The 24,432-nt window shown below is 66.4% G+C and overlaps 4 protein-coding genes across 4 annotated transcripts; 3 read left to right on the plus strand and 1 right to left on the minus strand.

Annotated features, from left to right (window-relative positions):
• Positions 1-39: 39 nt before the first annotated feature.
• On the plus strand, positions 40-1,845 carry MRPS18B (mitochondrial ribosomal protein S18B). The gene is made up of 7 exons (XM_068998650.1): positions 40-225; positions 576-675; positions 776-873; positions 1,110-1,178; positions 1,292-1,358; positions 1,454-1,513; positions 1,592-1,845. The coding sequence occupies exons 1-7, from the start codon at positions 127-129 to the stop codon at positions 1,828-1,830; spliced, it is 732 nt and encodes a 243-aa protein (XP_068854751.1). The 5' UTR covers positions 40-126; the 3' UTR covers positions 1,831-1,845.
• A 692-nt stretch (positions 1,846-2,537) lies between these two features.
• On the plus strand, positions 2,538-9,159 carry ATAT1 (alpha tubulin acetyltransferase 1). Its single transcript, XM_068998649.1, has 10 exons — positions 2,538-2,695; positions 2,859-2,919; positions 3,231-3,313; positions 3,945-4,005; positions 5,024-5,137; positions 5,926-6,027; positions 6,290-6,335; positions 6,910-6,984; positions 7,550-7,688; positions 9,044-9,159. The coding sequence occupies exons 1-10, from the start codon at positions 2,598-2,600 to the stop codon at positions 9,066-9,068; spliced, it is 804 nt and encodes a 267-aa protein (XP_068854750.1). The 5' UTR covers positions 2,538-2,597; the 3' UTR covers positions 9,069-9,159.
• Positions 9,160-9,957: 798 nt separating this feature from the next.
• Positions 9,958-12,665, plus strand: CUNH6orf136 (chromosome unknown C6orf136 homolog). The gene is given in 7 exon segments (XM_068998602.1): positions 9,958-10,113; positions 10,115-10,258; positions 10,703-10,996; positions 11,141-11,229; positions 11,325-11,525; positions 12,335-12,404; positions 12,491-12,665. Coding segments are annotated over 7 exon segments (1,038 nt in total). The 3' UTR covers positions 12,575-12,665.
• A 17-nt stretch (positions 12,666-12,682) lies between these two features.
• On the minus strand, positions 12,683-24,089 carry DHX16 (DEAH-box helicase 16). Its single transcript, XM_068998603.1, has 20 exons — positions 23,873-24,089; positions 23,197-23,426; positions 22,749-22,896; positions 22,588-22,644; positions 22,240-22,494; positions 20,937-21,158; positions 19,437-19,625; positions 18,825-18,935; positions 18,390-18,505; positions 18,080-18,290; positions 17,870-17,968; positions 17,604-17,756; positions 17,189-17,329; positions 16,502-16,664; positions 15,727-15,845; positions 15,575-15,642; positions 14,458-14,620; positions 14,161-14,322; positions 13,896-14,069; positions 12,683-12,964 (listed from the first exon to the last, which is right to left on the minus strand). The coding sequence occupies exons 1-20, from the start codon at positions 24,071-24,073 to the stop codon at positions 12,836-12,838; spliced, it is 3,111 nt and encodes a 1,036-aa protein (XP_068854704.1). The 5' UTR covers positions 24,074-24,089; the 3' UTR covers positions 12,683-12,835.
• Positions 24,090-24,432: the final 343 nt, after the last annotated feature.

The following is a 24,432-nucleotide window of genomic DNA, read 5'->3' on the forward strand; positions in this document are numbered from 1 at the left end:
GCGCGCTGCGCATGCGCCGAAAGCCGGCGGGCGGGGGAGCGGCCGTACGGCAAGATGGCGGCGCCCCGCCCCCGCGTGAGGGGGGAAGGAGCGGCGCGGGGCGGGGCGTGAGGGAGAGGCGGGAAGATGGCGCTGGCCCGGGCGGCGGCGGCGGCGGCGGCGCTGCTGAGGGCGGCGGCGGGAGGAGGCGGCGGGAGGGGCGCGGGGAGGCCGCGGTGGGCCCAGGTGAGGCGCGGAGCGGCGGGAGGGGGACGCCGGGGGGGGAGGGGGGGAGGGGGAAGGGCGGCGTGAGCCACGTGCGGCGGGCGGGGCGAGTGACGTCAGTGCGCGGCGTGGGGGGGGTTTCCCCCCGCTAGGGGGCGCCGGGGCCGGGGGCGTGGTTTGGCGGCGTATGACGTCATAATCCGCATTGCGGTGACGTCGTGTTGCGCTACGGGCTGGTTAGTGCGGGTCGAGTGACGTCAGCTCGGCCCCGTGACGTCACCGCGGAGTGCTGGGCGATGGGGGCAACCCTGCGCGATGTGTGACGTCATCACTCCGAACGCAACTGTGACGTCATAGCCCCCCCTCCCCAGGACCTCCCCCGGCTCTGCAGCACCCAAGAAGCCCCCAAGGACCCCCCGCCCGCCCCCTCCCCCTACCAGGACCGGCCCTGGGAGTACCTGGAGAGCGAAGGTTCGTGTGGGGGAGGAGATTTTTGGGGGGGTCCAGGGGGGTTTTGGGGTCCCAAACCCCTTAAACTCTCCCGCTCCCCCCAAAAATGTCGCCACCCCAGAATACCGGGCCACCTACGGCGACAAGCCCGTGTGGCACAGCTACCGCCGCAGCCACAAGGGATCTGTCCCCCCCCAGCGCACCCGCAAGGCCTGTCTGGTGAGTACTGGGAGCACTGGGAGGCCTCCTGGGCACACTGGGGGCGTTTTTGGGGCGAAAAAGGGGCATTTTGGGGGGGCTCTGTTGCTCCAGAGCCTGGGGGAGGGGCTGCAGAGGCACTGGGAGGGTGCTGGGGGCGTTTTGGGGAGCACTGAGGCCTCTCAGGTGATGTTTTTTGGGGCACTGGGAGTGACTGGGAGTGACTGGGACGGGGTCGCTTCCCGCTCTTCCCTCAGCGCCGGGGGAGCCACGTGGGGAACCCCTGCCCCATCTGCCGGGACCGGAACCTGCTGGTGGATTTTCGGGTGAGTTTGGGGGGCTTCAGAGAAAATTTGGGGGGGCCCGCATTGGCCCCCTGTTGCTGCTTTTCCTCGTCCTGCTCTTTTCTTTGTTTTTAATGCCTTTTTCCTCTCTCCAGAACGTGAAGCTGCTGGACCAGTTCATCTGCCCCCACTCTGGCGTCGTCTTCCACCCCATCCACACAGGTGAGGGGACACCTGCGGGTCACCTCTGCGCCCCTGCGGTCACCTTCGTGTCCTTGGGTCACCTTTGGGTGTCCCTGGCCCCTTTTCCCCCTCAGGGATCTGCATGAAGCAGCACAAGCGCCTATCCCAGGCCATTGCCCAAGCCCAGGATCACGGTGAGCCCTGAACCTCGGATTTTAGGGAGTCCCAGCCCCCCTGGGTGCCCCTCAAGACCCTCGATCCCCCCTTTCCAGGTCTCCTGTGGCTCCACGTCCCCTTCGTGCCGGTCCCCGACGAGGATTTCTCCAACCAACACGCGGCTGTGGGGAAAACTCCGCCGGCGCCTGCCCTGAGGGGGCCGGGCCAGGCCTGGTACCCCTGGTATGAGTGGCAGCAGCCCCCTGCCACCGAGGTGGCCCGGATGCGCCGCCTTTACCGGGGATTCCTCAAGGAGAATTACCCCGATACCCCCCCAAGCCCGTCGGGGAAATAAAGCGTTCAAAAACCCCCCCAAAACTCTTCGTTTTGTTTGTCAGGGAAACTGAGGCACGGGGCCAAAATGGCGGCCGATCCGCAAAATGGCGGCGTGCAGAGGGGGAGTATATCCCACAATGCTTTGCGGGGAAGGCGGGGAAGGCTTCCCTTCATGCTTTGCTGCGGCGCGAAAAGCGGGTTGCTAAGGGGGCGGGGCTTGGGTGCTGAAGGCGGGAGAATGGGCGGCAGCGATTGGGCGAGCAGGTGCCGGGGGCGGGGCTTAGCCCAGGACAGCAGAAGTGATTGGTCGGCGGGTTGTTAGGGGCGTGGCCTGATGCCCGAGAGCGGAAGTGATTCGCCGGCGGCGGCTATGGGCGGGATTTGATGCCTGAGGGCGGGCGAAGGGGCGTCCGCCGTTGGCGAGCGGTTGCCATGGGCGGCACTGGGTGGCTACGAACGGGCGCGGCGGCGGCAGCGGCTGTCCGCTGGTTTCCGTGGGCGGGGCTCGGTTTCTAAGGGCTGTCAAATGGGCAGCTACGATTGGCTGTCGGTTGCTAAGGGCGGGACTCGGTTGCTAAGGACGGCCGAACGCTGCACAGCGATTGGCCGGCGCTCGCCGGACCCGGCCGCGATTGGCTGATTCCTCCCCGCGGGGGGCGTGGTTTCTTTGCCGCCCGGGCGCGGCCGTGGCGGTGGCGGCCGGGCCGGGCCCGGCGGGCGGAGGAGGCGGCGGCGGCGGCGGCGGGGCCGGGCCGGGCCGGGCCGGGCCGGGCCCGGGGATCAACCATGGAGTTCCCCTTCGACCTGGCCCCGGTGCTGGGCGAGCGTTTTTGCGTCGTGGATCAGCACCTGCGGCCCGCGGGGCGCGGCGGCACCGCCAAACGGTACCGGGGGCCGCGCGGGGCAGGGCGGGAAGGGCGGGCGCGGGGCTTGCCGGGAAACTGGCGGACCCCGCGGTTTTGGGAGGATTTTGGGGGGGGGGGTTTGGGGTTTTCGTGAGGGGAAGGTGGGGTGACAATGGCTCCTGTCGGTGTCCCCTCGGCGCAGGGAGGAGCTGGAGCAGCAGCTGAGGACGGTGATCGATGAGCTGGGCAAGGCCTCGGCCAAGGTGGGGGGCACTGGGAGCACTGGGAGCACTGGGGGGGTCACTGGGGACAATGGGAGGAAGGAACTGGGGCCGTCCCAGGGGTCAGTGAGGGGTTTGAAGGGGTCACTGGGGACAATGGGAGGTCAGGGGGGGTCCCCAGGGATCAAGGAGGGGTCCTGGGGGGGCGGGGGGGGGGGTCCCTGGGGACAATGGGATGTCAAAGGGGGGAAAACTGGGGGGGTCCCAGGGGACGTGAGGGGGTCCTAGGGGAGGAATGAGGGGTCACAAAGGGTCCCGGGGGGTCATGGGGGGTCCCGTGTCCCCCCAGGCAGGCCCAGGGCCTCTCCACCCCCGTGACCAGCGCGGCCCGGATGGAGAGCAACCGGCACGTGCTGTACATCCTGAGGGACACCCGGTGAGACCCCCGAAACGCCCCCAAAACGCTCCCTAAATATCCCCAAAACACGTTCCCGGTATCTCCTCAAGCACCCTAAAATCTTCCCTAAGTAACCCCAAAACATTCCCAAAAATCCCCCCCCAACCGGCGCGTGCTGTACGTCCTGAGGGACACCCGGTGAGACCCCAAAACTCCCCCAGAATAACCCCAAAACGCTCCCTAAATATCCCCAAAATGTGTTCCCAATACTCCCCTCAAGCACCCTAAAATATTTCCTAAATAATCCCAAAATATTCCCAAAAATCACCCCCCAACCGGCGCGCGCTGTACGTCCCGAGGGACCCCAAAACCCCCCAAAATAACACCAAAAGTACCCCCAAAACCCCCCTCGGACCCTCCAAATTCCCCCTGAGACCGCCCAGAATCCTTCAAATCCGCCCATATCCCCTCAAAGCCCCAAATTCCCCTCCCAAATCCCCTTTTCCACCCCAAATTCCCCCCAAATCCCTCCCAGCTGCCCCCAAATTCCCCCCAAATCCCCCTAAGACCCCTCCCAACCCCCCCCCAGGTCCCACCAATCCCTGTTAGGCTCCCAAACCCCGCTCAAAGCTCCCCAAATCCCCCCAAATCCCCCCAAATTCGTCCCCAGGTCCCCCAAAGGCGCCGTGCTCGGGTTCCTCAAGGTGGGCTACAAGAAACTTTTCCTGCTGGTGAGTCCCGGGAATTTTTGGGGTCCCTGGGGTGGATCCCGCAGGATTTGGGGTGGATCCGGAGGGATTTGGGGTGGATCCGATGGGATTTGGGATGGATCCAGTGGGATTTGGGGTGGATCCGGAGGGATTTGGGGTGGATCCGGAGGGATTTGGGTGGATCCAGTGGGATTTGGGGTGGATCTGGAGGGATTTGGGGTGGATCCGATGGGATTTGGGATGGATCCAGTGGGATTTGGGGTGGATCCGGAGGGATTTGGGGTGGATCAGGCGGGATTTGGGTGGATCCAGCGGGATTTGGGGTGGATCCGGAGGGATTTGGGGTGGATCAGGCGGGATTTGGGTGGATCCAGCGGGATTTGGGGTGGATCCGGAGGGATTTGGGGTGGATCCGATGGGATTTGGGGTGGATCCAGAGGGATTTGGGGTGGATCCAGAGGGATTTGGGGTGGATCTGGAGGGATTTGGGTGGATCCAGCGGGATTTGGGGTGGATCCAGAGGGATTTGGGGTGGATCCGGAGGGATTTGGGTGGATCCAGCGGGATTTGGGGTGGATCCAGAGGGATTTGGGGTGGATCCGGAGGGATTTGGGGTGGATCAGGCGGGATTTGGGTGGATCCAGCGGGATTTGGGGTGGATCCAGTGGGATTTGGGGTGGATCCGGAGGGATTTGGGGTGGATCAGGTGGGATTTGGGGTGGATCCGATGGGATTTGGGATGGATCCAGCGGGATTTGGGGTGGATCCTGCGGGATTTGGGGTGGATCAGGCGGGATTCGGGATGGATCTGGTGGGATTTGGGGTGGATCCAGTGGGATTTGGGGTGGATCCCGCAGGATTTGGGGTGGATCCGATGGGATTTGGGATGGATCTGGAGGGATTTGGGGTGGATCCCGTGGGATTTGGGGTGGATCCTGCGGGATTTGGGGCGGATCCGATGGGATTATGGGATGGATCCGATGGGATTATGGGGTGGATCCGGCGGGATTTGGGGTCCCCACTGCCCCTGTGCCCCCAGGAGCGGGACGGGTCCCACGTGGAGGTGGAGCCTCTCTGTGTCCTGGATTTTTACATCCACGAATCCCAACAGCGCCGGGGGCTCGGCCGGGAGCTCTTCCGGGAGATGCTGCAGGTGCTGGGGGGAGGAGAAACGGGGATTTCGGAGGGAAAAATGGGGATTTTGGGGGGAAAAATGGGGATTTTGGGGGGAAAAATGGGGATTTTGGGGGAAAAATGGGGATTTTTGGGGGAAAAACGGGGATTTTGGGGGGAAAAATGGGGATTTTGGGGGGAAAAATGGGGATTTTGGGGGGAAAATGATAATTTTAAGGGAGAAAAAAGAGGATTTTGGTGGGGAATTTTGGGGGGAAAATGGGGCTTTTGGGGCAAAAAAAATGGGGATTTTAAGGAAGAAAAGAAAGGCTTTTTGAGGGGAAAACGGTAATTTTAAGGGGGAATAAAGAGGATTTTGGGGAAAAACTGGTAATTTTAAGGAGCAAAAATGAGAATTTTGGCGGGGAATTTTGGGGCAAAAACAATGGGGATTTTGGGGGGAAAATGGTAATTTTAAGGGAGGAAAAAAAAGGATTTCTGGGAGGAAAACGGTAATTTTAAGGGGGAATAAAGAGGATTTTGGAGGAAAACCCAGTAATTTTAAGGAGAAAAATGAGGATTTTGGGGGAGAATTTTAGGGGAAAGGGGTAATTTTAAGGGAGAAAAAAGAGGATTTTGTGGGGGAATTTTCGGGGGAAAACGGTGATTTTAAGGAGGAAAAATGAGGATTTTGGGGCGAAAACGGGAATTTGGCGGGGGGGGGGGGGGGGATGGGGATTTTGAGGGGAGAAGGGGAATTCCGGGCAGGAAAACGGGAATTGTTGTGGGGAAAAAGGGAATTTCGGGGCTGACGTGCCGGAATCGCAGCGGGAGAGGGTGCAGCCGGAGAAGTTGGCCGTGGACAGACCCTCCGAGAAGCTCCTGGGCTTCCTCCGGAAACATTTCGGGCTCTGCGACCTCATCCCGCAGGTGGGGGAAGGAGATCGTGCATTAAATAGCCGATAATTAATTTTTTTAAATTGGTTTTTGGTTGTTTGCGGTCGATCGGGTCTTCGGTAAATTAAATATTTTATGAGTGTTAGAGGTTGGGTGTTTTCTTTGGGGAGGGGTAATTACTTTAAATATTGAAATGAATTTTAATTTCCTGGTTTTTTTGTTGATGTGGTTGTAATTAACAGGGTAATGAGGTTAATTAGGGTTACATGGAGCTCGTTGTTCTTCCTTTTTCCAGGTGAACAATTTCGTCATCTTTGAGGGGTTTTTCTCCACCAGAACTGGTGAGTCCGGGCCGAGCCCCTCCCCTTTTCCCAGGGGATCCCTTTGCGGATTCCGGGGGATCCCCGGGGGCGTTTTGGGGTGGATTCCGGGGAATCCTGGCGTGAATTGTGGCTGTTGGCCTGGGGGGATCTGGGGGGGATTTGGGGAGATTTGGGCTGGATTTGGAGGGGATTTGGGGGGGATTTCGGTGTTGGCCTGGGTAGATTTTGGGCTGGATTTTGGGGTGGATTTTGGGCTGGATTTTGGGGTGGATTTTGAGGTGGATTCCAGAGTTCACCTGGGTGGATTTTGGGGTGGATTTTGGTGTTGGCCTGGGTGGATTTGGGGCAGATTTTGGTGTTTGCTTGGGTGGATTTTGGGCTGGATTTGGGCTGGATTTCGGGTGGATTTCGGTGTTGGCCTGGGTGGATTTGGGCTGGATTTTGGGCTGGATTTCAGCCTTTGTCTGGGTGGATTTTGGGCTGGATTTGGGCTGGATGTCGGTGCTGGCCTGGGTGGATTTTGGGCCGGATTCCTGCGTTTCCCGGACGTTATCCCGGGTCCCTCCCGTGCCTGACCCCGCTGTCCCCACAGTCCCTGCCCGGCGCCCGTTCCCGCGGCCGCGGCCGGAGGAGCCGATCAAGCCGTACTCGCTGACCGAGCGCGACTGTAAGGGCCCGGTGGGCGTGGGCAGGGGGTGTGGGCAGGGGGCGTGGGCGGAGGGTGTGGTCAGTGGGTGTGGGCAGGGGGTGTGGGCAGGGGGTGTGGGCAGGGGGTGTGGGCAGGGGGTGTGGGCAGGGGGCGTGGGCAGGGGGTGTGGGCAGTGGGCGTGGGCAGGGGGTGTGGGCAGGGGGGCGTGGTCAGTGGGTGTGGGCAGTGGGTGTGGTCAGTGGGCGTGGGCAGGGGGTGTGGTCAGTGGGTGTGGGCAGTGGGCGTGGGCAGGGGGTGTGGGCAGTGGGTGTGGGCAGTGGGCGTGGGCAGTGGGCGTGGGCAGTGGGTGTGGTCAGTGGGCGTGGTCAGGGGGTGTGGTCAGTGGGCATGGGCGTGGGTGTGGGCAGTGGGTGTGGTCAGTGGGCGTGGTCAGGGGGTGTGGGCAGGGGGTGTGGTCAATGGGTGTGGTCAGTGGGTGGTCCATTGGTGTGGTCAGTGGGTGTGACCCTGGGTGTGGTCAGTGGGTGTGGTCAGTGGGCGTGGCCCTGGGCGTGGCCCCTGACGTCCCCTCCGTCCCCCCCAGTCCTGCGGGAGGAGCCGGAGCCCCCCTGGCCCTTTAACCTGTCCCGGGGGTCCCCGGTGCGGGGCAGCCTCCGGCCCTTCCTGCTGCGCCGCGAGACCCCCGCCGGGACCCCCCCGGAGCCGCCCCCGCGCCGCGCCAGGTACGGCACGAGGGGTCAGGGAGGGGGGGATCGGGGCTGGGATCGGGGGGGGATCGGGGGGGGGATCGGGGCTGGGATCAGGGCTGGGATGGGGGGGGGATCAGGCTGGGATCGGGGCTGGGACCGGGGCTGGGATGGGGGGGGGATCAGGCTGGGATCGGGGCTGGGATCGGGGCTGGGATGGGGGGGGGATCGGGCTGGGATTGGGGTTGGGATCGGGGTGGGATCGGGGCTGGGATGGGGGGGGATCGGGGTTGGGATCGGGGGGGGGATCAGGGCTGGGATCGGGGTTGGGATCGGGGTGGGATCGGGGCTGGGATCGGGGGGGGTTCGGGGCTGGGATCGGGGGGGGGGATCGGGGTTGGGTTCGGGGGGGGATCGGGGCTGGGATCGGGGTGGGATCGGGGGGGGGATCGGGGCTGGGATCGGGGGGGGATCGGGGCTGGGATCGGGGTTGGGATCGGGGTGGGATCGGGGCTGGGATGGGGGGGGATCGGGGTTGGGATCGGGGTGGGATCGGGGCTGGGATGGGGGGGGGATCGGGGTTGGGATCGGAGGGGGGATCAGGGCTGGGATCGGGGTTGGGATCGGGGTGGGATCGGGGCTGGGATCGGGGTTGGGATCGGGGGGGGATCGGGGTTGGGATCGGGGCTGGGATCGGGCTGGGATCGGGGGGGGATCAGGGCTGGGATCGGGGGGGGATCGGGGTTGGGATCGGGGCTGGGATCGGGCTGGGATCGGGGGGGGATCGGGGTGGGATCGGGGGGGGATCGGGGTTGGGATCGGGCTGGAATCGGGGCTGGGATCAGGGTGGGATCGGGGCTGGAATCGGGGCTGGGATCGGGGGGGGGATCGGGGTGGGATCGGGGGGGGGATCGGGGCTGGGATCGGGGTGGGATCGGGGCTGGAATCGGGGTGGGATCGGGGGGGGATCGGGGTGGGATCGGGGGGGGATCGGGGTTGGGTTCGGGGGGGGGGGATCAGGGCTGGGATCGGGGTTGGGATCGGGGTGGGATCGGGGGGGGATCGGGGTTGGGATCGGGCTGGAATCGGGGCTGGGATCAGGACTGGGATTGGGCCTGGGATCGGGGCTAGGATCGCTTTGGGGATTGTTTTGGGCCCAATTTTGGGCTTAATTTGGGCTCATTTTGGGATCAGTTTTGGGTCAGAGTTAAGGTTTGGGTTGGGCTCAGTTTGGGATTGATTTTGAGGTCGGTTTGGGATCAGTTTGGGGCTGGATTTTGGGCTTAGTTCGGGCTCATTTTGGGATCAGTTTTAGGATCGGGTTTGGGATGGATTCTGGGCTCAGTTTTAGGGATTTTGGGCTCAGGTTGAGGTGTTTTCCACCCCCACAGCTCCTTGGGGCGCGTCGGCCGCTGACCTCCCCCAGTCCTTCCCCCCTCCGGCCACTGACCCCTCTCCCCTCCGGCCACCGACTCCCCCCGGCCACTGGTCCCGCCTCACTCCGGCCACTGACCCCTCCTGGCCACTGACCCTCCTCGGCCGGGCCGTGGGGGGGGATGGGGCCACCTGGATTTTGGGGGGGCTGGGGGCAACTGGGGGCCCCATGGACTCAACTGGGAACCAGTTTCCACCCCACTGGAAGCCTCAATGGGAACCAGTTCCTGCCCCATAACTCCACTGGGACCAGTTCCTGCCCCACAGCTCTACTGGAAACCAGTTCCTGCCCCACTGGGACCAGTTCCTACCCCACAGCCTTACTGGGAACCAGTTGCTATCCCACTGGAACCAGTTTCTGCCCCACTGGGACTAGTTCCCACCCCATAACCCCACTGGGACCAGTTCCTGCCCCACTGGGACCAGTTCCTGCCCTACTGGGACCAGTTCCCACCCCATAACCCCACTGGGACCAGTTCCTGCCCCACTGGGACCAGTTCCCACCCCACAGCCTTACTGGGAACCAGTTGCTACCCCACTGGGACCAGTTCCCGCCCCACAACCCCACTGGGACCAGTTCCCGCCCCACTGGAACCAGTTCCTGCCCCCGTGGGTGCCCCTCCCCCCCCGCACGGCCCCGGGGGGGGCTCCTTTCTCCTCCTCCCCCCTCGTTTTTGGGGGCATTTCAATAAAATCGGTGACTCCGGGCGGCGTGGGCGTGGCTTACTCACTACGTTACCCATATATGGCCTTGGCCCCGCCCCCGGGCGCGAGAGCTCGGCTCCGATTGGCTCCCGCCGCGAGGCCCCGCCCCCTCCGCTCCCTTATGAATGAACGGCGGGCGGGCGGTGACGGCGCGCGGCCACCGCGCATGCGCAGCCCGCTCCGGGTCACCTTCCCGCGCTCGGCGCACGCGCCCCGCGCTGGGGGGGGGGAAGCGCGCGCGGCCCGCGCAGGCGCGGAGCGAGCGCCCGGCGTGAGGGGAAGAGGAGGCGGCAGCGCCAGCGGGGACAGCGAGGAGCGGGCGCGCCGTGGCCGCCATGTACCGGCACGTCCCCGCCACCGTCACCGCCGCCGTCCGCCTCCGGCCCGGCCGCGCCTGGGCCCCGGCAGCGGCCGCAGCGCCCGGAACGACCCCGGCGCGTCGCCGCTGCTACCGAGCGCGGCTGCAAGTGAGGGGAGCGCGCTGAGGGGGAGAGGGGGCGGGGGTATGCAAATTAGGGTCGCGGAGTGGGTGGGGTTATGTAAATAGGGGGCGTGGCGGGTGTTGGGAGGGGGCGGGGTTATGCAAAAAAGATGGCGCGCCGTTTGGGCAGGAAAAGGGATATGCAAATGGAGATCGGTGGGTGGGCGGGGCCATGCAAATAGAGCTGCGTGGGAAAATAAGGGGTGGGCGTGGCTATGCAAATAAGTTCCCGACATAGTTTCGCTTTGCCGCCGGCAGAGGCGTGGTTATGCAAATCGGGGGCGGGGTTTAAGAGCTGGGGGCGGAGCCAGGGGGCAAAACCCCCCCACCATGACTCCCACCCACCCCTGGGGGGGTCCCTGCTGCTCCCAGCCCCCTCCCCGAATGGCTCAGATCCCAAATCCCGCTTTTTTTTCCCCCCCATTCCCAGGACCTGGAGCCCCCCCTGGGCCCTGGCCCGGCCCTGGCCCTGCTGCCCCCCCCCCGCTGCCCCCAGGCCCGGCCCCCCGGGACCCCCCCGCGAGGGCTGGAGGGGCTCGGGGGTCCGGTCACCACGGTGGACGGGCGGCGCGAGGACGACATCGCCGTCAGGGACCCCCCCCGGCTGCTGCTGGGACCCCCGGGACCCCCCCCGGGCACCGCCGGGACCCCCCCCGGCCGCCGGCCCAGCCCCCCGTCCATGGAGGAGCACCTGGCCGCCATGCACGAGAAGCTGCGGCACGAGGTGACAGCGGGGAGGGGGCCGCACAACCGGGGGGGGGGGCACTGACGAGGAGGGCAGGGCTGGGCCAGGCCTGGGGAGGTGACGGCAGCCAGGGCGGGTGACGGCAGCCCCGGTGACCCCCCTGTGTCCCCCCCCCCCCCCCAGCTCCCCAATTTCTTCCTGAAGATCCCGGACTACGCCCTGTACGCCCCCGACGTGGAGTTCCAGTGCCAGCTGCTGCGGCTGCACACGCGGTGGGTGACGCCGGCGGCGCGGGCGACAGCCCCGTCCCCGCGGGGCGGCCCCGGGGGGCGCGGGGCCGGGGGTGACGGGGCTGCTGTCCCCCCAGGGGCCGCGCCATGTACGCGGTGGCCGTGGCGCTGTGCCGGGCGCTGGCCTGGGGCTACTTTGCCAGCCTCAGGCTGGAGGTGCTGGCGCTGACGCGGCACCCCGAGGACTGGAGCGTCCGCGCGCGCTGGCGCCTGACCGGGCTGCCCCTGCACCTGCTGCTGCTGCGCTGGTACCGCCGCGACAAACGGGCGCTGCTCAGGTGAGGGACGCACCTGGGGCACCCTCCTGTGGCACCCTCCTGTGTGTCACCCCGTGTCACCCCCATGTCACCCCGTGTCACCCTCCTGTGGCACCCCGTGTGTCACCCCGTGTCACCCCCATGTCACCCTCCTGTGTCACCCTCCTGTGTCACCCTGTGTGTCACCCTGTGTCACCCCCGTGTCACCCCCATGTCACCCCGTGTCACCCTCCTGTGGCACCCCCTGCATCACCTCCCTGTGTCACCCTGTGTGTCACCCCCATGTCACCCCATGTCATCCTCCTGTGTCACCCCATGTCACCCCGTGTCACCCTCCCTGTGTGTCACCCCGTGTGTGTCACCCCATGTCACCCTCCTGTGTCACCCTCCTGTGTGTCACCCTGTGTGTCACCCCGTGTCACCTCCCCGTGTCACCCTCCTGTGTCATCCCCGTGTGTCACCCCCCATGTGTCACCCCCTTCTACCAGGACAAGTGGCACCCGCTGCGCTCAGTGACGCGCCTGGGCCACTCCTGTGTCACCCCCGGTCCCCTGTGTCACCCCTGGCCCCCTGTGTCACCCCCCTGTGTCACCCCTGTGTCACCCCCGTCACCCCTGGCCCCCTGTGTCACCCTCATGTCACCCCCAGTCCCCTGTGTCACCCCTGTATCACTCTCCTATGTCACCTCTAGTGCCGTTTGTCACCCCTGTGTCACCCCTGGCCCCCTGTGTCACCCCCGTGTCACCCCTCTGTGTCACCCCTGGCCCCCCCGGGGGGTCGATGCCACCTCTGTCTCCGATGTCCCCAAGTGCCCCCGTGTCCCCCCCCAGGTCCTACGACGCCTTCTCCACCTTCTTCCTCAACTCGCAGGGGCTCATCCGCTGCCACCGCGTGGACAAGGTGAGTCTGGGGACACCTGGGGACACCTTGGGGACACCTTGGGGACGTCCCTGGTGTCCCCTGACCCCGTGTCCCCCCCCCCCCAGCTGATGCCAGCCCCCACGGCCGTCCCCGAGCCCAAGAAGCTGCTGGTGGCCGCGGCGCTGGCCGTGGCCCTGGCCCGGCCCTGAAGCCGCCGAGGGGGACACCTGAGCGCCCCTCCCCCCTCGGAGTGTCCCCTTTGTCCCCTCCCCTGTCCCCCCCCCCGCCCCCCCCTTAACTTAATGTACAGAATAAACTCAGCGAGCGGTGACAGAGGGGACAGCAGCGTCCCCCAGCGCGGGGCTGGCGCCGATCCTCTGCCGCAGGGGCTGTATTGGGGCGGCCCCGGATGTCCCAAAGTGTCCCCGGATGTCCCCAAAGTGTCCCCAGGTGTCCCCCCCCGGGGGGGGTCAGCCCAGCTCCTCCCGCGATTTTCCGGCTTTTTTGGGCATCTTGCGGCCGCTGCCGTCCTCGAGCTCCTTGGCCTGGTAGTAGTGGGGGGCCACCTCCAGCAGCCAGGCGCTGTCGATCTCAATCACCTGGGGACAGAGGGGACAGCTGGGGGCCACCTCCAGCAGCCACGTGCTGTGGTCACCTGGGGGGAGCTGGGGACACCTCTGGGGACACCTCTGGGGACACCTCTGGGGACACAACGACGCGTTGGGGTCGCGTCTCGCGCTTGGCTGTCTCGGGGTCGCCGCTTTGTCACCCCGGGGATGTGGCTACCGGGTCCTTGTCACTGTGGTCCCCGTGTGGGGACCTTGGAGGTGCACCCAGCGTGTCCCTCACATCCCTCCCTGTGTCCCCAGCTTGTCCCCATGTCCCCACCTACTGCATGAACTCCTTGGAGGTGCACCCAGTGCATCCCTCAGGTCCCTCCCTGTGTCCTGAGCTGTCCCAGTGTCCCCACCTGCTGCACGAACTCCTTGGAGGTGCACCCAGTGCATCCCTCAGGTCCCTCCCTGTCCCCCCGTGTCCCCACCTGCCGCATGAACTCCTTGGAGGTGCACCCAGTGCATCCCTCACGCCCCTCCCTGTGTCCCCAGCTGTCCCCCCGTGTCCCCCCGTGTCCCCACCTGCCGCATGAACTCCTTGGAGGTGCACACCAGCTCGTGGTAGAGCACCCAGTGCATCCCTCACGCCCCTCCCTGTGTCCCCAGCTGTCCCCAGCTTGTCCCCGTGTCCCCACCTACTGCATGAACTCCTTGGAGGTGCACCCAGCGTGTCCCTCACATCCCTCCCTGTGTCCCCAGCTGTCCCCATGCCCCCCGTGTCCCCACCTACTGCATGAACTCCTTGGAGGTGCACCCAGCATGTCCCTCATGCCCCTCCCTGTGTCCCCAGCTGTCCCCCCGTGTCCCCCCCGTGTCCCCACCTGCCGCATGAACTCCTTGGAGGTGCACCCAGTGCATCCCTCACGCCCCTCCCTGTGTCCCCAGCTGTCCCCCCGTGTCCCCCCCATGTCCCCACCTGCCGCATGAACTCCTTGGAGGTGCACACCAGCTCGTGGTAGAGCACCCAGCGCGGCTGCAGCGCGAACAGGGCGCTGTTGGGGTGGATGAACACCGGCTGCTGGTGCTTCACCGTGCGGTACCCGCCCCGCGCCAGCCGCGCCGTGTGGTAGAAGAACCCGGCTGTGATGGCCTGGGGGACGCAAAAGGGGACCCCGTTACCGGTGGGGGGGACGGGGGTGGGTCCCGGGGGGGGTGGTTTTGGGGCCGTTTTTGGGATCCACCTTGCGGACGAGGTCCAGGTTGGCCCCGCACGAGGACGGGGCGATCTCCACGCGCTCCATCAGCCCCTGCAGCTGGTCCCGCACGTCCCTGGCCCTGCGCAGGGACCGCGCCTGCACAAAGTGCTCGTAGCACCACTGCAGGGAGTGGCCGCTGGCCACCCACTGGCACGGCGTTGGGGACGCAGGCACAGCGGGATTGGGGACGAGGACACGGAGAGAAGGACACGGTCAGCGCCGCCGCCGCCGGACGCCGCCGCGTCCCCAAAGCCGCCGCGGCGTCCCCGGGGCCCACCAGACCTGGTTGTAGACGTTGAGCAGCACCAGGTGGTCCCCGCCGGGGACGCTGAAGGCCACGCGGGCGCTGTCGGCGTGCAGCACCTTGTCCTTGGGCCGGTAGAACACGGCGTTGTTCACCGACAGCATGGCGGCCACCGTCAGCACCTCCTCCGTGCAGCCGTACCTGGGGACAGGGGGACGCTCGGGGACACTTGGGGGACACTCGGGGGACATTGGGGACACTCAGGGGGCATTGGGGGACATTGGGGGACATTGGGGACACTCAGGGGACACTCGGGGGACATTGGGGGACATTGGGGACACTCAGGGGACATTGGGGACACTCAGGGGGCATTGGGGGACATTGGGGACACTCAGGGGACACTCAGGGGACACTCGGGGGACATTGGGGACACTCAGGGGGCATTGGGGGACATTGGGGACACTCAGGGGACACTCGGGGGGCATTGGGGGACATTGGGGACACTCGGGACACTCGGGGGACATTGGGGGACATTGGGGACACTCAGGGGGCATTGGGGGACATTGGGGACACTCAGGGGACACTCGGGGGACATTGGGGACACTTGGGATGCTCAGGGGACACTCAGGAGACAGGGGACATTGGGGACACTCAGGGCATTGGGGACACTCGGGACGCTCAGGGGACACTCGGGGGATGCTCAGGGGACATTGGGGACACTCGGGGACACTCGGAGGACACTCAGGGGATATTGGGGATGCTCAGGGGACACTCAGGGGATGCTCAGGGGACATTGGGGACACTCGGGGAACACTTGGGGACATTGGGGACACTCGGGATGCTCGGGACATTGGGGGGACACTCGAGGGACGCTCAGGGGACATTGGGGACACTCAGGGGACACTCAAGAGGACACTCAGGGGACACTCAGGGGACATTGGGGATGCTCAGGGGACACTTGGGACATTGGGGACACTCGGGGGACATTGGGGACACTCAGGGGACACTCGGGACACTCAGGGGACACTCAGGGGACACTTAGGGGACATTGGAGACACTGGGGACACTTGTGGGACACTCAGGGGGGACATTGGGGACACTGGGGACACTGGGGACACTCAGGGGACACTCAGGGGGGACACGGCTGTCACTCACTGCTCGCTGGCCAGGATCATCTTGGCCAACATGGGCTCCACGGGCAGCTCCGCCATGCGCCGGCCCAGCTGCCACGGGACCCCAGTCAGAACCAGTCACGGACCAGTAACGGCGCCCCGAGCCCTCCCAGTCCGTCCCAGTGCTCCCAGTACCGTGGTGAGCTCTCCCAGGTGGTTGAGGGCGCCCAGGGCGTAGAGCTGCTCCAGCGCCAGCACCAGCGTCTCGTGGGGGGGCGGGTCCAGGAAGTCGAAGTGGATCAGGTCGTTGATCCCTGGGGACGCCCCCACGTCCCCCCGATGTCACCTCCGTGTCCCCAAGGTGCCACCGGGGGTACCCGGCCCCCCCCCAAGCCTGGGGACACCCCGAGGTTGTCACCAAGGTCCCCCTGAGGTGCCCCTGGATGGTCCCAGAATGTGCCGGGAGTCCCTAAAACGTCACCTGAGGGGCACCAGTGGTCCCTAAAATGTTCCTCAGGATGCCCCAGTACCCCCAAGATATTCCCAGTCCCTCCCAGTGCCTTCCAGTCCCTCCCAGTGCCTCCCACTGCCTTCCCAGTCCCTCCCAGTCCCTCCCAGTGCCTCACCCAGGCTCTTGAGCAGCAGCACCAGGGAGCCCAGGTCAGTCCTGACACCCCCAGAGCCCCAGAAATGCCCCTTTAACCCCCCAAAACTCCCCGTTAATGCCCTCCCAGTGCCTCCCAGTGCCTCCCACTGCCCTCCCAGTGCCTCCCAGTCCCTCCCACTCCCTCCCAGTGCCTCCAGTCCCTCCCAGTGCCCTCCCAGCACCTCACCCAGGCTCTTGAGCAGCAGCACCAGGGAGCCCAAGTCCGTCCTGACACCCCCAGACCCCCAGAAATGCCCCTTTAACCCCCCCAAACTCCCCGTTAATGCCCTCCCAGTCCCTCCCAGTGCCCTCCCAGTGCCTCACCCAGGCTCTTGAGCAGCAGCACGAGGGAGCCCAGGTCGGCCCTCTGGATCTCGGGCACCGGGGTCTCCTCCAGCTCGTGCTGGAACGCCCAGGCCGTGTAGAGCCGGAAGCACTTCCCGGGCGCCACGCGCCCCGCCCGGCCCGCGCGCTGGTTGGCAGAGGCCTGGGGGGGGGGCGGGGGGGGACACACCGGGCGGCACCGTCACACCGGGGACACCGCGGGGACGTGGGGGGACGTGGGGGGCTCCGTGTCTGCGACAGGGACTGGCGGCAGCTGGCACAGGTGGCACAGGTGGCACCAGCGGGAGCGGGGTGGCACCAGCGGGGACGCGGTGCCCGTGTGGGGAGTGGCAGGGGGTGGCAGGGGGTGGCAGGAGGTGACAATAACGTGACCCCAAGTGACAGCAGGGGACACAGGTGGCACCACCGTGAGCAGAGAATCACCAGCAGTGACTCCATGCCCGTGTAGGGGGTGGCAGGGGGTGGCAGGGTGTGACAATAACGTGACCCCAAGTGACAGCGGGTGACACAGGCGGCACCACCATGAGCAGGGCATCACCACCAGTGACTCCATGCCGGTGTAGGGGGTGACAGGGGGTGGCAGTGGGTGGCAGTGGGTGGCAGTGGATGGCAGAGGGTGACAATAACGTGACCCCAAGTGACAGCGGGTGACACAGGCGGCATTACCCGCGAGCAGGGCGTCACCACCAGCGACTCCATGCCCGTGCGGGCGCTGTAGCTCTTCTGCTTGCAGAAGCCGGGGTCCAGCACGTACACGATGCCGTCGATGGTCACCGACGTCTCCGCGATGTTGGTGGCCACCACCACCTGCCCAGGGGACGCTCAGGACACGCCCACGGACACGCCTGGACAGACCCCGCCCCTCTGACCACACCCAATCGAGCCCCACCCCCTTTAGACCCCACCCACTTAAGCCTCGCCCATTTGCACCCCCACCCCTCAAGGCCACACCCAACAAAGCCCCACCCCTTTAGACCCCACCCAGTTAAGCACCGCCCTTTTCTGCCCCACCCCTTTAGACCCCACCCACTCTGACCACACCCTCAGAAGCCCCGCCCCCCCTTTTAAAGGGCCAGCGCACCTTCCTGGCGCCGGGGGGCGTGGGCTGGAAGATGCGGGCCTGCAGCTCCGAGGGGAGGTTGGCGTAGATGGGCAGCACCAGCAGCTCGGGCAGCCGCGAGCCCAGGCGGCGGCAGCGCTCCTGCAGCAGCTCCACGCACGCCTCGATCTCCTCCTGCCACCCGCGGGGACACGTCGGGGACGCGCCCAGGGACGCTGGGGCCGGGGGGGACATCTCGAGGATGGGGACAGCCGGGGGGGGACACGAGGCCCCTTGGGGACGCTGACCTGCCCGGTGAGGAAGACCAGGATGTCCCCGGGGGGTTGGGTGACGTGGATCTGCAGCACGGACACCACGCAGGCCTCCAGGTAGTCGGCCTCGGGAGCCTGAGGGGACGCGGGGGGACAGAGGGGGCATCAGCACCGCGCGTCCCCAGCAATCCTCGGGCACCCCCTTCCCCCGCGTCCCCTCGCGTCCCCAGCCGTCGCCGCGCTCACCTTGGTGTAGTAGATGTCCACCGGGAAGCGCCGCCCGGGGATGCGGAACACGGGCGCGTGGTCGAAGAAGGCCGAGAAGCGCTCCGTGTCCAGCGTGGCCGAGGCCACCAGGACCTTGAGCTGCGGCCGGAAGCGCGCGATGTCCTTGATGAGGCCGAACAGGACGTCCGTGTGCAGCGTCCGCTCGTGCGCCTCGTCCACCATGATCACGCTGGGGACAGCCGCAGGGACGTGTCCCCCGTGTGTCCCCCCCCAGCCCGGCTGGCCCCGCTGCCCTCCCCGCTGCCCTCCCTGCTGTCCCCGGGGTCACCTGTACGAGGCCAGGTCGGGCTCGGTGAGGAACTCGCGCAGCAGCATCCCGTCCGTCATGTACTTGAGCACCGTCCGCTCCGACGTGCAGTCCTCGAAGCGGATGCTGTAGCCCACCTTGGGGACGAGGGGCAGCTCGCTGTCACCCCCCCTGGGCTCGCTGTCACCCCCCCCGGGCTCGCTGTCACCCCCCCGGGCTCTCTGTCACCCCCCCTGGGCTCTCTGTCACCCCCCCTGGGCTCGCTGTCACCCCCCCTGGGCTCGCTGTCACCTCCCTGTGCCACTCAGGCCACCCCTGTGGTCACTCAGCCCCGCCCTGTGGCCGCCCACCCCCCCCCCCCCCAGTTGTCCCCTGCAGCGTCACCAGGGTGTGCCCAGGGTGGGGACGTGGGGCTGTGTCCCCCCCGTGTCCCCCCCGTGTCCCCCCCGGTGTCACCTCGTTGCCCAGCTTGGTGCCCATCTCCACGGCCACCCTCGCTGCCACGCTCATGGCGGCCACGCGCCGCGGCTGCGTCACCCCGATCCTCAGCCCCCCCCGCGTGTAGCCCTGGGGACAGCGGGGACGGAGGGAGGGGGGGTCAGGGGGGTGACAGAGACCCCACAGCCCCGAGTGACCCCCCCCAGACCACCCCTGACCCCAAAAACCAGAGCCGAGCCCCCCAAATCCCCCCCAGGGCCCTAAATCCCGTCAAATCCCCTCACAGCCCCTCCCAGTCCTCCCCAATTCCCTCCAGTTCCCCCAATCCCCTCCAAGTCCCCTCCAGTCCCCCCAATCCCCTCCCAGTCCCCTCCCAGTCCCCTCCCAGTGCTTCCCAGTACCCTCCAGTCCCCTCCCAGTCCCCTCCAGTCCCTCCCAGTCCCCCCAATCCCCTCCCAGTGCCCTCCCAGTGCCCTCCCACTCCCCCCAATCCCCTCCCAGTCCCCCCCCAGTGCCCCCAATCCCCTCCCAGTGCCCTCCAACTCCCTCCAATCCCCTCCCAGTCCCTCCCAGTGCCCTCCCAGTGCCCCCAATCCCCTCCCAGTCCCTCCCAGTCCCTCCCAGCAGCACCTCCTCGTGCAGGTACTGGGGGATCTGGGTGGTCTTCCCCGAGCCCGTCTCGCCCTCGATGACGAGGATTTGGTGCTGGGCCACGGCCGCCACCAGCTCGGCCCGGAAGGGGAAAATGGGCAGCGACCGGCGGCTGTCCTGCAGCGACTGCCGGCGCCGCTCCGCCTCGGGGACGGCCTCGGGGACGTCCTGGGGACAGCGCGGCCACCTCAGCGCCACCCTCGGTGCCACCCTCAGTGCCACCCTCGGTGTCATGGGTGTCACCTCAGTGCCACCCTCGGTGCCACCCTCCGTGTCATTGGTGTCACCCCAGTGTCACCTCAGTGCCCCCCTCGGTATCACCTCAGTGCCACCCTCAGTGCCACCCTTGGTATCATTGGTGTCACCCCAGTGCCACCCTCAGTGTCATTGGTGTCACCCCAGTGCCACCCTCGGTGTCGTGGGTGTCACCCCAGAACAGCCCCAGTCCCACCAGTGCCCCCCCCGCTGTCCCCGCTGCCGGCGCTGCTCCGCCTCGGGGACATCCTGGGGACGTCCTGGGGACAGCGGGGTCACGCTTGAGCTCACCGCGGTTCCATCGGCCCAAATCCCCCTTTTCCCTCCCCGAATCCCCCCCAAACCCCTTCCTACAACCCCAAATCCCCCTTTTCCCTCCCCAAATCCTTCTTTTCCCTCTCCAAGCCCCTTCCCCTCACCCCAAATCCCCCTTTTTCCTCCCCAAATCCACCCCAAATCCCCCTTTTCCCTCCCCACATCCATCCCAACCCCCCTTTTCCCTCCCCAAACCCTCTCCCCTCACCCCAAATCCCCCCTTTTCCCTCCCCAAACCCCCTCTCCTCACCCCAAATCCCCCTTTTCCCTCCCCAAATCCATCCCAGCCCCCCTTTTCCCTCCCCAAACCCCCTCCCCTCACCCCAAATCCCCCCTTTTTCCCTCCCCAAACCCCCTCCCCTCACCCCAAATCCCCCTTTTTCCTCCCCAAATCCCCCTTTTACCTCCCCAAATCCCCCTTTTCCCTCCTCAAACCCTCTCCCCTCGCCCCAAATCCCCCTTTTCCCTCCCCAAACCCCCTCCCCTCACCCCAAATCCCCCTTTTTCCCTCCCCCAAACCCACTCCCAACCCCCCTTTTCCCTCCCCACATCCATCCCAGCCCACCTTTTCCCTCCCCAAACCCTCTCCCCTCACCCCAAATCCCCCTTTTCCCTCTCCAAACCCTCTCCCCTCGCCCCAAATCCCCCCTTTTCCCTCTCCAAACCCCTTTCCCCTCACCCCAAATCCCCCCTTTTCCCTCCCCAAACCCCCTCCCCTCACCCCAAATCCCCCTTTTCCCTCCCCAAATCCATCCCAACCCCCCTTTTCCCTCTCCAAACCCCTTTCCCCTCACCCCAAATCCCCCCTTTTCCCTCCCCAAACCCCTTCCCCTCACCCCAAATCCCCCTTTTTCCCCCCCCCAAACCCACCCCCAACCCCCCTTTTCCCTCCCCGGACCCCCTGCCCACCTTTTGGGGGTCGGTGCCCTCCAGCTGGGCGGCGCTGACGAACTGCACCATCTCGTCCTCCTCCAGCAGCAGCTCGTAGTCGCGGGGCCGCTGCCGGAGCGCGGCGTCGCGGGCCCCGAAGCGCAGCGAGGCCGCCCCCAGCAGCTGCTCCTCCCAGCGCCGCTGCTCGTCCCGGGGCGCCAGCGGCTCCTCCGCCCCCGGCTCCTCCCGCTCCGGGATCTTCTGCGGGGGGACGAACCCGTCAGGGGGGCTGGGAGGGGGGAGCTTGGGGTGCTGGGAGGGGGTTTGGGGCGCTGGGAGGGGGTTTGGGGGGGATTTGGGGTGATGGGAGGGACTCCGGAGGGGATTTGGGGCACTGGGAGGGGGTTTGGGGTGTTGGGAGGGAATCTGGGGTGCTGGGAGAGGGTTTGGGGGGGATTTGGGGCACTGGGAGGGGGTTTGGGGGGGATTTGGGGTGCTGGGAGGGAGTTTGGGGGGAATTTGGGGCACTGGGAGGGGGCTTGGGGGGGATTTGGGGTGATGGGAGGGACTCTGGAGGGGATTTGGGGCACTGGGAGGGGGTTTGGGGTGCTGGGAGGGAATCTGGGGTGCTGGGAGAGGGTTTGGGGGGGATTTGGGGTGCTGGGAGGGGGTTTGGGGGCAATTTGGGGTGCTGGGAGGGGATTTGGGGGGCATTTGGGGTGCTGGGAGGGGGTTTGGGGCGCTGGGAGGGGGTTTGGGGGGGATTTGGGGTGCTGGGAGGGAGTTTGGGGGGAATTTGGGGCGCTGGGAGGGGGTTTGGGGGGGATTTGGGGTGATGGGAGGGACTCTGGAGGGGATTTGGGGCACTGGGAGGGGGTTTGGGGTGCTGGGAGGGGGTTTGGGGGGGATTTGGGGCGCTGGGAGGGGCTCTGGAGGGGATTTGGGGCACTGGGAGAGGGTTTGGGGGGGATTTGGGGTGCTGGGAGGGGATTTGGAGGGGATTTGGGGCACTGGGAGGGGGTTTGGGGGGGATTTGGGGCGCTGGGAGGGGATTTGGGGGGGATTTGGGGCACTGGGAGGGGGTTTGGGGCACTGGGAGGGGATCTGGGGGGGATTTGGAGTACTGGGAAGGGGTTTGGGGAGAATCAGAGGTCCTGCACAGGATCCCAGAAGTTCCAGAATGGATTTTGGGTGGCTAAACCCTGAATTCACGATTCTAACAGCACCCTGGAAATTCCACGATGGATTTTTAGGGGAACAAACGCAGAACCCCCAATTCCAACCCCCCCCCACGGGACACCCCGGACGTGCCGAATCGGGGGAACCCCGGGGCTGCCCTCACCTTGCCCCGCGTCTCCTCGGGGATGTGGTAGCGGCTGCTGCGCTCCAGCTGCTCCCGGTCCCCGGCCCGTTTGTACTCCCGGGCCAGGTCCCGAACCCGGCGCTTGTAGCGGAGCTCCCGGAGCTCGGGGGCGCTCAGGGAATCCTCCCCGAACAGCAGCTCCTCGTCCTGGATCTCCAGCTCCAGCTCCTCCAGCTTCTCCCGCTCGCGCTTCGCCAGGTACTCGCGGCGCGAGCGCTTCCGCAGCTCGGGGATCTGCGAGAACGGGAGCAGCGGGATGGGAGGGCACGGAGAGAGGAAAAGGGGCTGGCAGGAAGGGTAAGGAGTGGCGATTGCAGCAGCTCTCACCATGGCTTTTTGATCTTCCTCGGCGATTTTGAGGCGTTTTTGGGCTTCCTCGTAGGCCTGGAGGAGGAAAAGGGGGTGAGGAAGGAGGGAACAGCCCCGATTCTCATCCAAGAACCCCCCAAAGCCCTCCTGGGACCCCCCAGACGCCCCCCAAGCCCCACCTTGTTGTTGCTCCGAGCCCCCCGGTCCCGTTCCCGGTCGCGGCGCCGCAGCCGCTCGGCGAAGGCGTCGCGCTCCTGCAGGTCCCGCAGCCGCTCCCGCTCCGACGCCTCCCACTCCTCCTCCGGCTCCTCGCGGGGCTCGGCCGCCCTTGGGGAGGGGGAAAAATGGATCAGGGAACCCCAAAAGCCCCCCGGGAGCACCGGAATCCAACCCAGGAGCGAAAGAAACCCAACCAGGAGCACAAAGAAGCATCAAAATCCCACCCAGAACCCCAAGATCCCACTCAGGACCCCCAAAATCCACCCAGGAGCCCAAAATCCCCCCTGAGAGCACCAAACTTCTACCCAGGAACCCCAAAATCCACACGTGGGGACTGCCAGGGGCAGAAGTGACCCCAAAACCCCCTAAAATTTGGGAAGGGCCCCCAAAAGCCCCGTTTCTACTCACGGCGGGGGTGACGGCGACGCCGCGGCGGCCTCGGGGGGGGACTCGGAGCGGCGCCGTCGCCTCAGGTGACGCCGGCGTGGGCGTGGCTCATCCTGGGTGTGGTCCTGGGCGGGGCCCGGCCCCTCTTCGTCGCTCTCCACCAATCGGTAGCCGCGGTTCTGCCGCTGCAGCTCCAGCGCCGCCCGCTCGGCCGCGCGCCCGGGGGGCTCCCGGGGGGCTTCCCGCGGCACCTGCGGGTGGGGCGGGGTCAGGACACGCCCCACGGCCACGCCCAATGTGGCCGCACCCACCTGGCCACACCCAATATGGCCGCACCCACCTGGCCACACCCAATGTGGCCACGCCCACACAGTAATGGCTCCGCCCGCTGGTAGCCAGAGCACAGCCTGATTGGCTGCTCTGTGTAAGCCACGCCCCCTTGCGGTGACGTCACCTTTAAAGGGCGTTAAAACGCGCCCCTTTCTTGACCAATTTGCCCTCAAGTCCCGCCCCTTTTTGATTGGCCACGCCCTCAGCGCCGTAAATGGTGGTTCAAAGCCACGCCCACACCTGCAGGCCACGCCCCCCGTCTAAAGCCCCTCCCGCTCGCCCCCCTCAGTGAAAGCCACGCCCCCTCCATTTTCGCGCCTGGCTGAGCAGCCCCGCCCCCTCCTCCCCCTCACGCCGCCCCGCCCACCTTCTCCCACAGCTGGCTCGCGAACTCGCGCACGCGCGGCTCCTCCACGCGCAGGGCCTCGGTCTCGCGCAGCCGCTCCAGCAGCTCCTCCAGGCTGCGGCTCCGCCGCGCCAGCGCCACCAGGAAAGCGGGGACGTGGCGGGCGCTGAGGCCCAGCAGCTCCTGCAGCTGCCCGGACACCCAGCGCTCCAGGGCCGCCATCGCCGCCGCGGCCGCTTCCGCCGTTTCCTCCTCCTCCTCCTCCTCCCCCTCACGGAGCCGCGGCCCAATCAGCGCCCGGCGCGGGAAGCCTCGGCCAATCAGCGCCCGGCTCGCGCGCCGCGCGTGCGCGGCTCGCTCCTCGCCCTCCCTCCCCCCCCCCTTCTTCTCGCGCCGCGCCGGTTGCGGCCAATCAGAGCGCGCGGCTCGCGAGGCCCCGCCCACTGCCGGCCCTACCGTAATGCCGCGAGCGCGCGCGCGCGGTGCCGTAACGGCGCGATGAGAAGCGCAGCTGAAAACGGCGGATTCGGGGACACGGGGACAGCAAGTCCCGTCCTTGTCCCTGATCCATCCCCCGCAAT

This window comes from Aphelocoma coerulescens, unplaced genomic scaffold (assembly GCF_041296385.1).
Source record: "Aphelocoma coerulescens isolate FSJ_1873_10779 unplaced genomic scaffold, UR_Acoe_1.0 HiC_scaffold_140, whole genome shotgun sequence".
NCBI classification, from domain to species: domain Eukaryota; kingdom Metazoa; phylum Chordata; class Aves; order Passeriformes; family Corvidae; genus Aphelocoma; species Aphelocoma coerulescens.

What these genes read in the sequence shown, in the direction of transcription:
- MRPS18B (XM_068998650.1), top strand. Translation starts at nt 127, where the DNA reads ATGGCGCTGGCCCGGGCGGCGGCGGCGGCGGCGGCGCTGCTGAGGGCG. An exon ending in GGAGTACCTGGAGAGCGAAG is followed by an intron (nt 676 to 775) that starts GTTCGTGTGGGG and finishes TCGCCACCCCAG; the next exon opens with AATACCGGGCCACCTACGGC. An exon ending in ACCTGCTGGTGGATTTTCGG is followed by an intron (nt 1,179 to 1,291) that starts GTGAGTTTGGGG and finishes TCCTCTCTCCAG; the next exon opens with AACGTGAAGCTGCTGGACCA.
- ATAT1 (XM_068998649.1), top strand. Translation starts at nt 2,598, where the DNA reads ATGGAGTTCCCCTTCGACCTGGCCCCGGTGCTGGGCGAGCGTTTTTGC. An exon ending in TCTGCGACCTCATCCCGCAG is followed by an intron (nt 6,028 to 6,289) that starts GTGGGGGAAGGA and finishes TCCTTTTTCCAG; the next exon opens with GTGAACAATTTCGTCATCTT. An exon ending in GTTTTTCTCCACCAGAACTG is followed by an intron (nt 6,336 to 6,909) that starts GTGAGTCCGGGC and finishes CTGTCCCCACAG; the next exon opens with TCCCTGCCCGGCGCCCGTTC.
- DHX16 (XM_068998603.1), bottom strand. Translation starts at nt 24,073, where the DNA reads ATGGCGGCCCTGGAGCGCTGGGTGTCCGGGCAGCTGCAGGAGCTGCTG. An exon ending in TGGTCTTCCTCACCGGGCAG is followed by an intron (nt 17,757 to 17,869) that starts GTCAGCGTCCCC and finishes CGCGGGTGGCAG; the next exon opens with GAGGAGATCGAGGCGTGCGT. An exon ending in CCAAGGAGTTCATGCGGCAG is followed by an intron (nt 12,965 to 13,895) that starts GTGGGGACATGG and finishes CTCTGTCCCCAG; the next exon opens with GTGATTGAGATCGACAGCGC.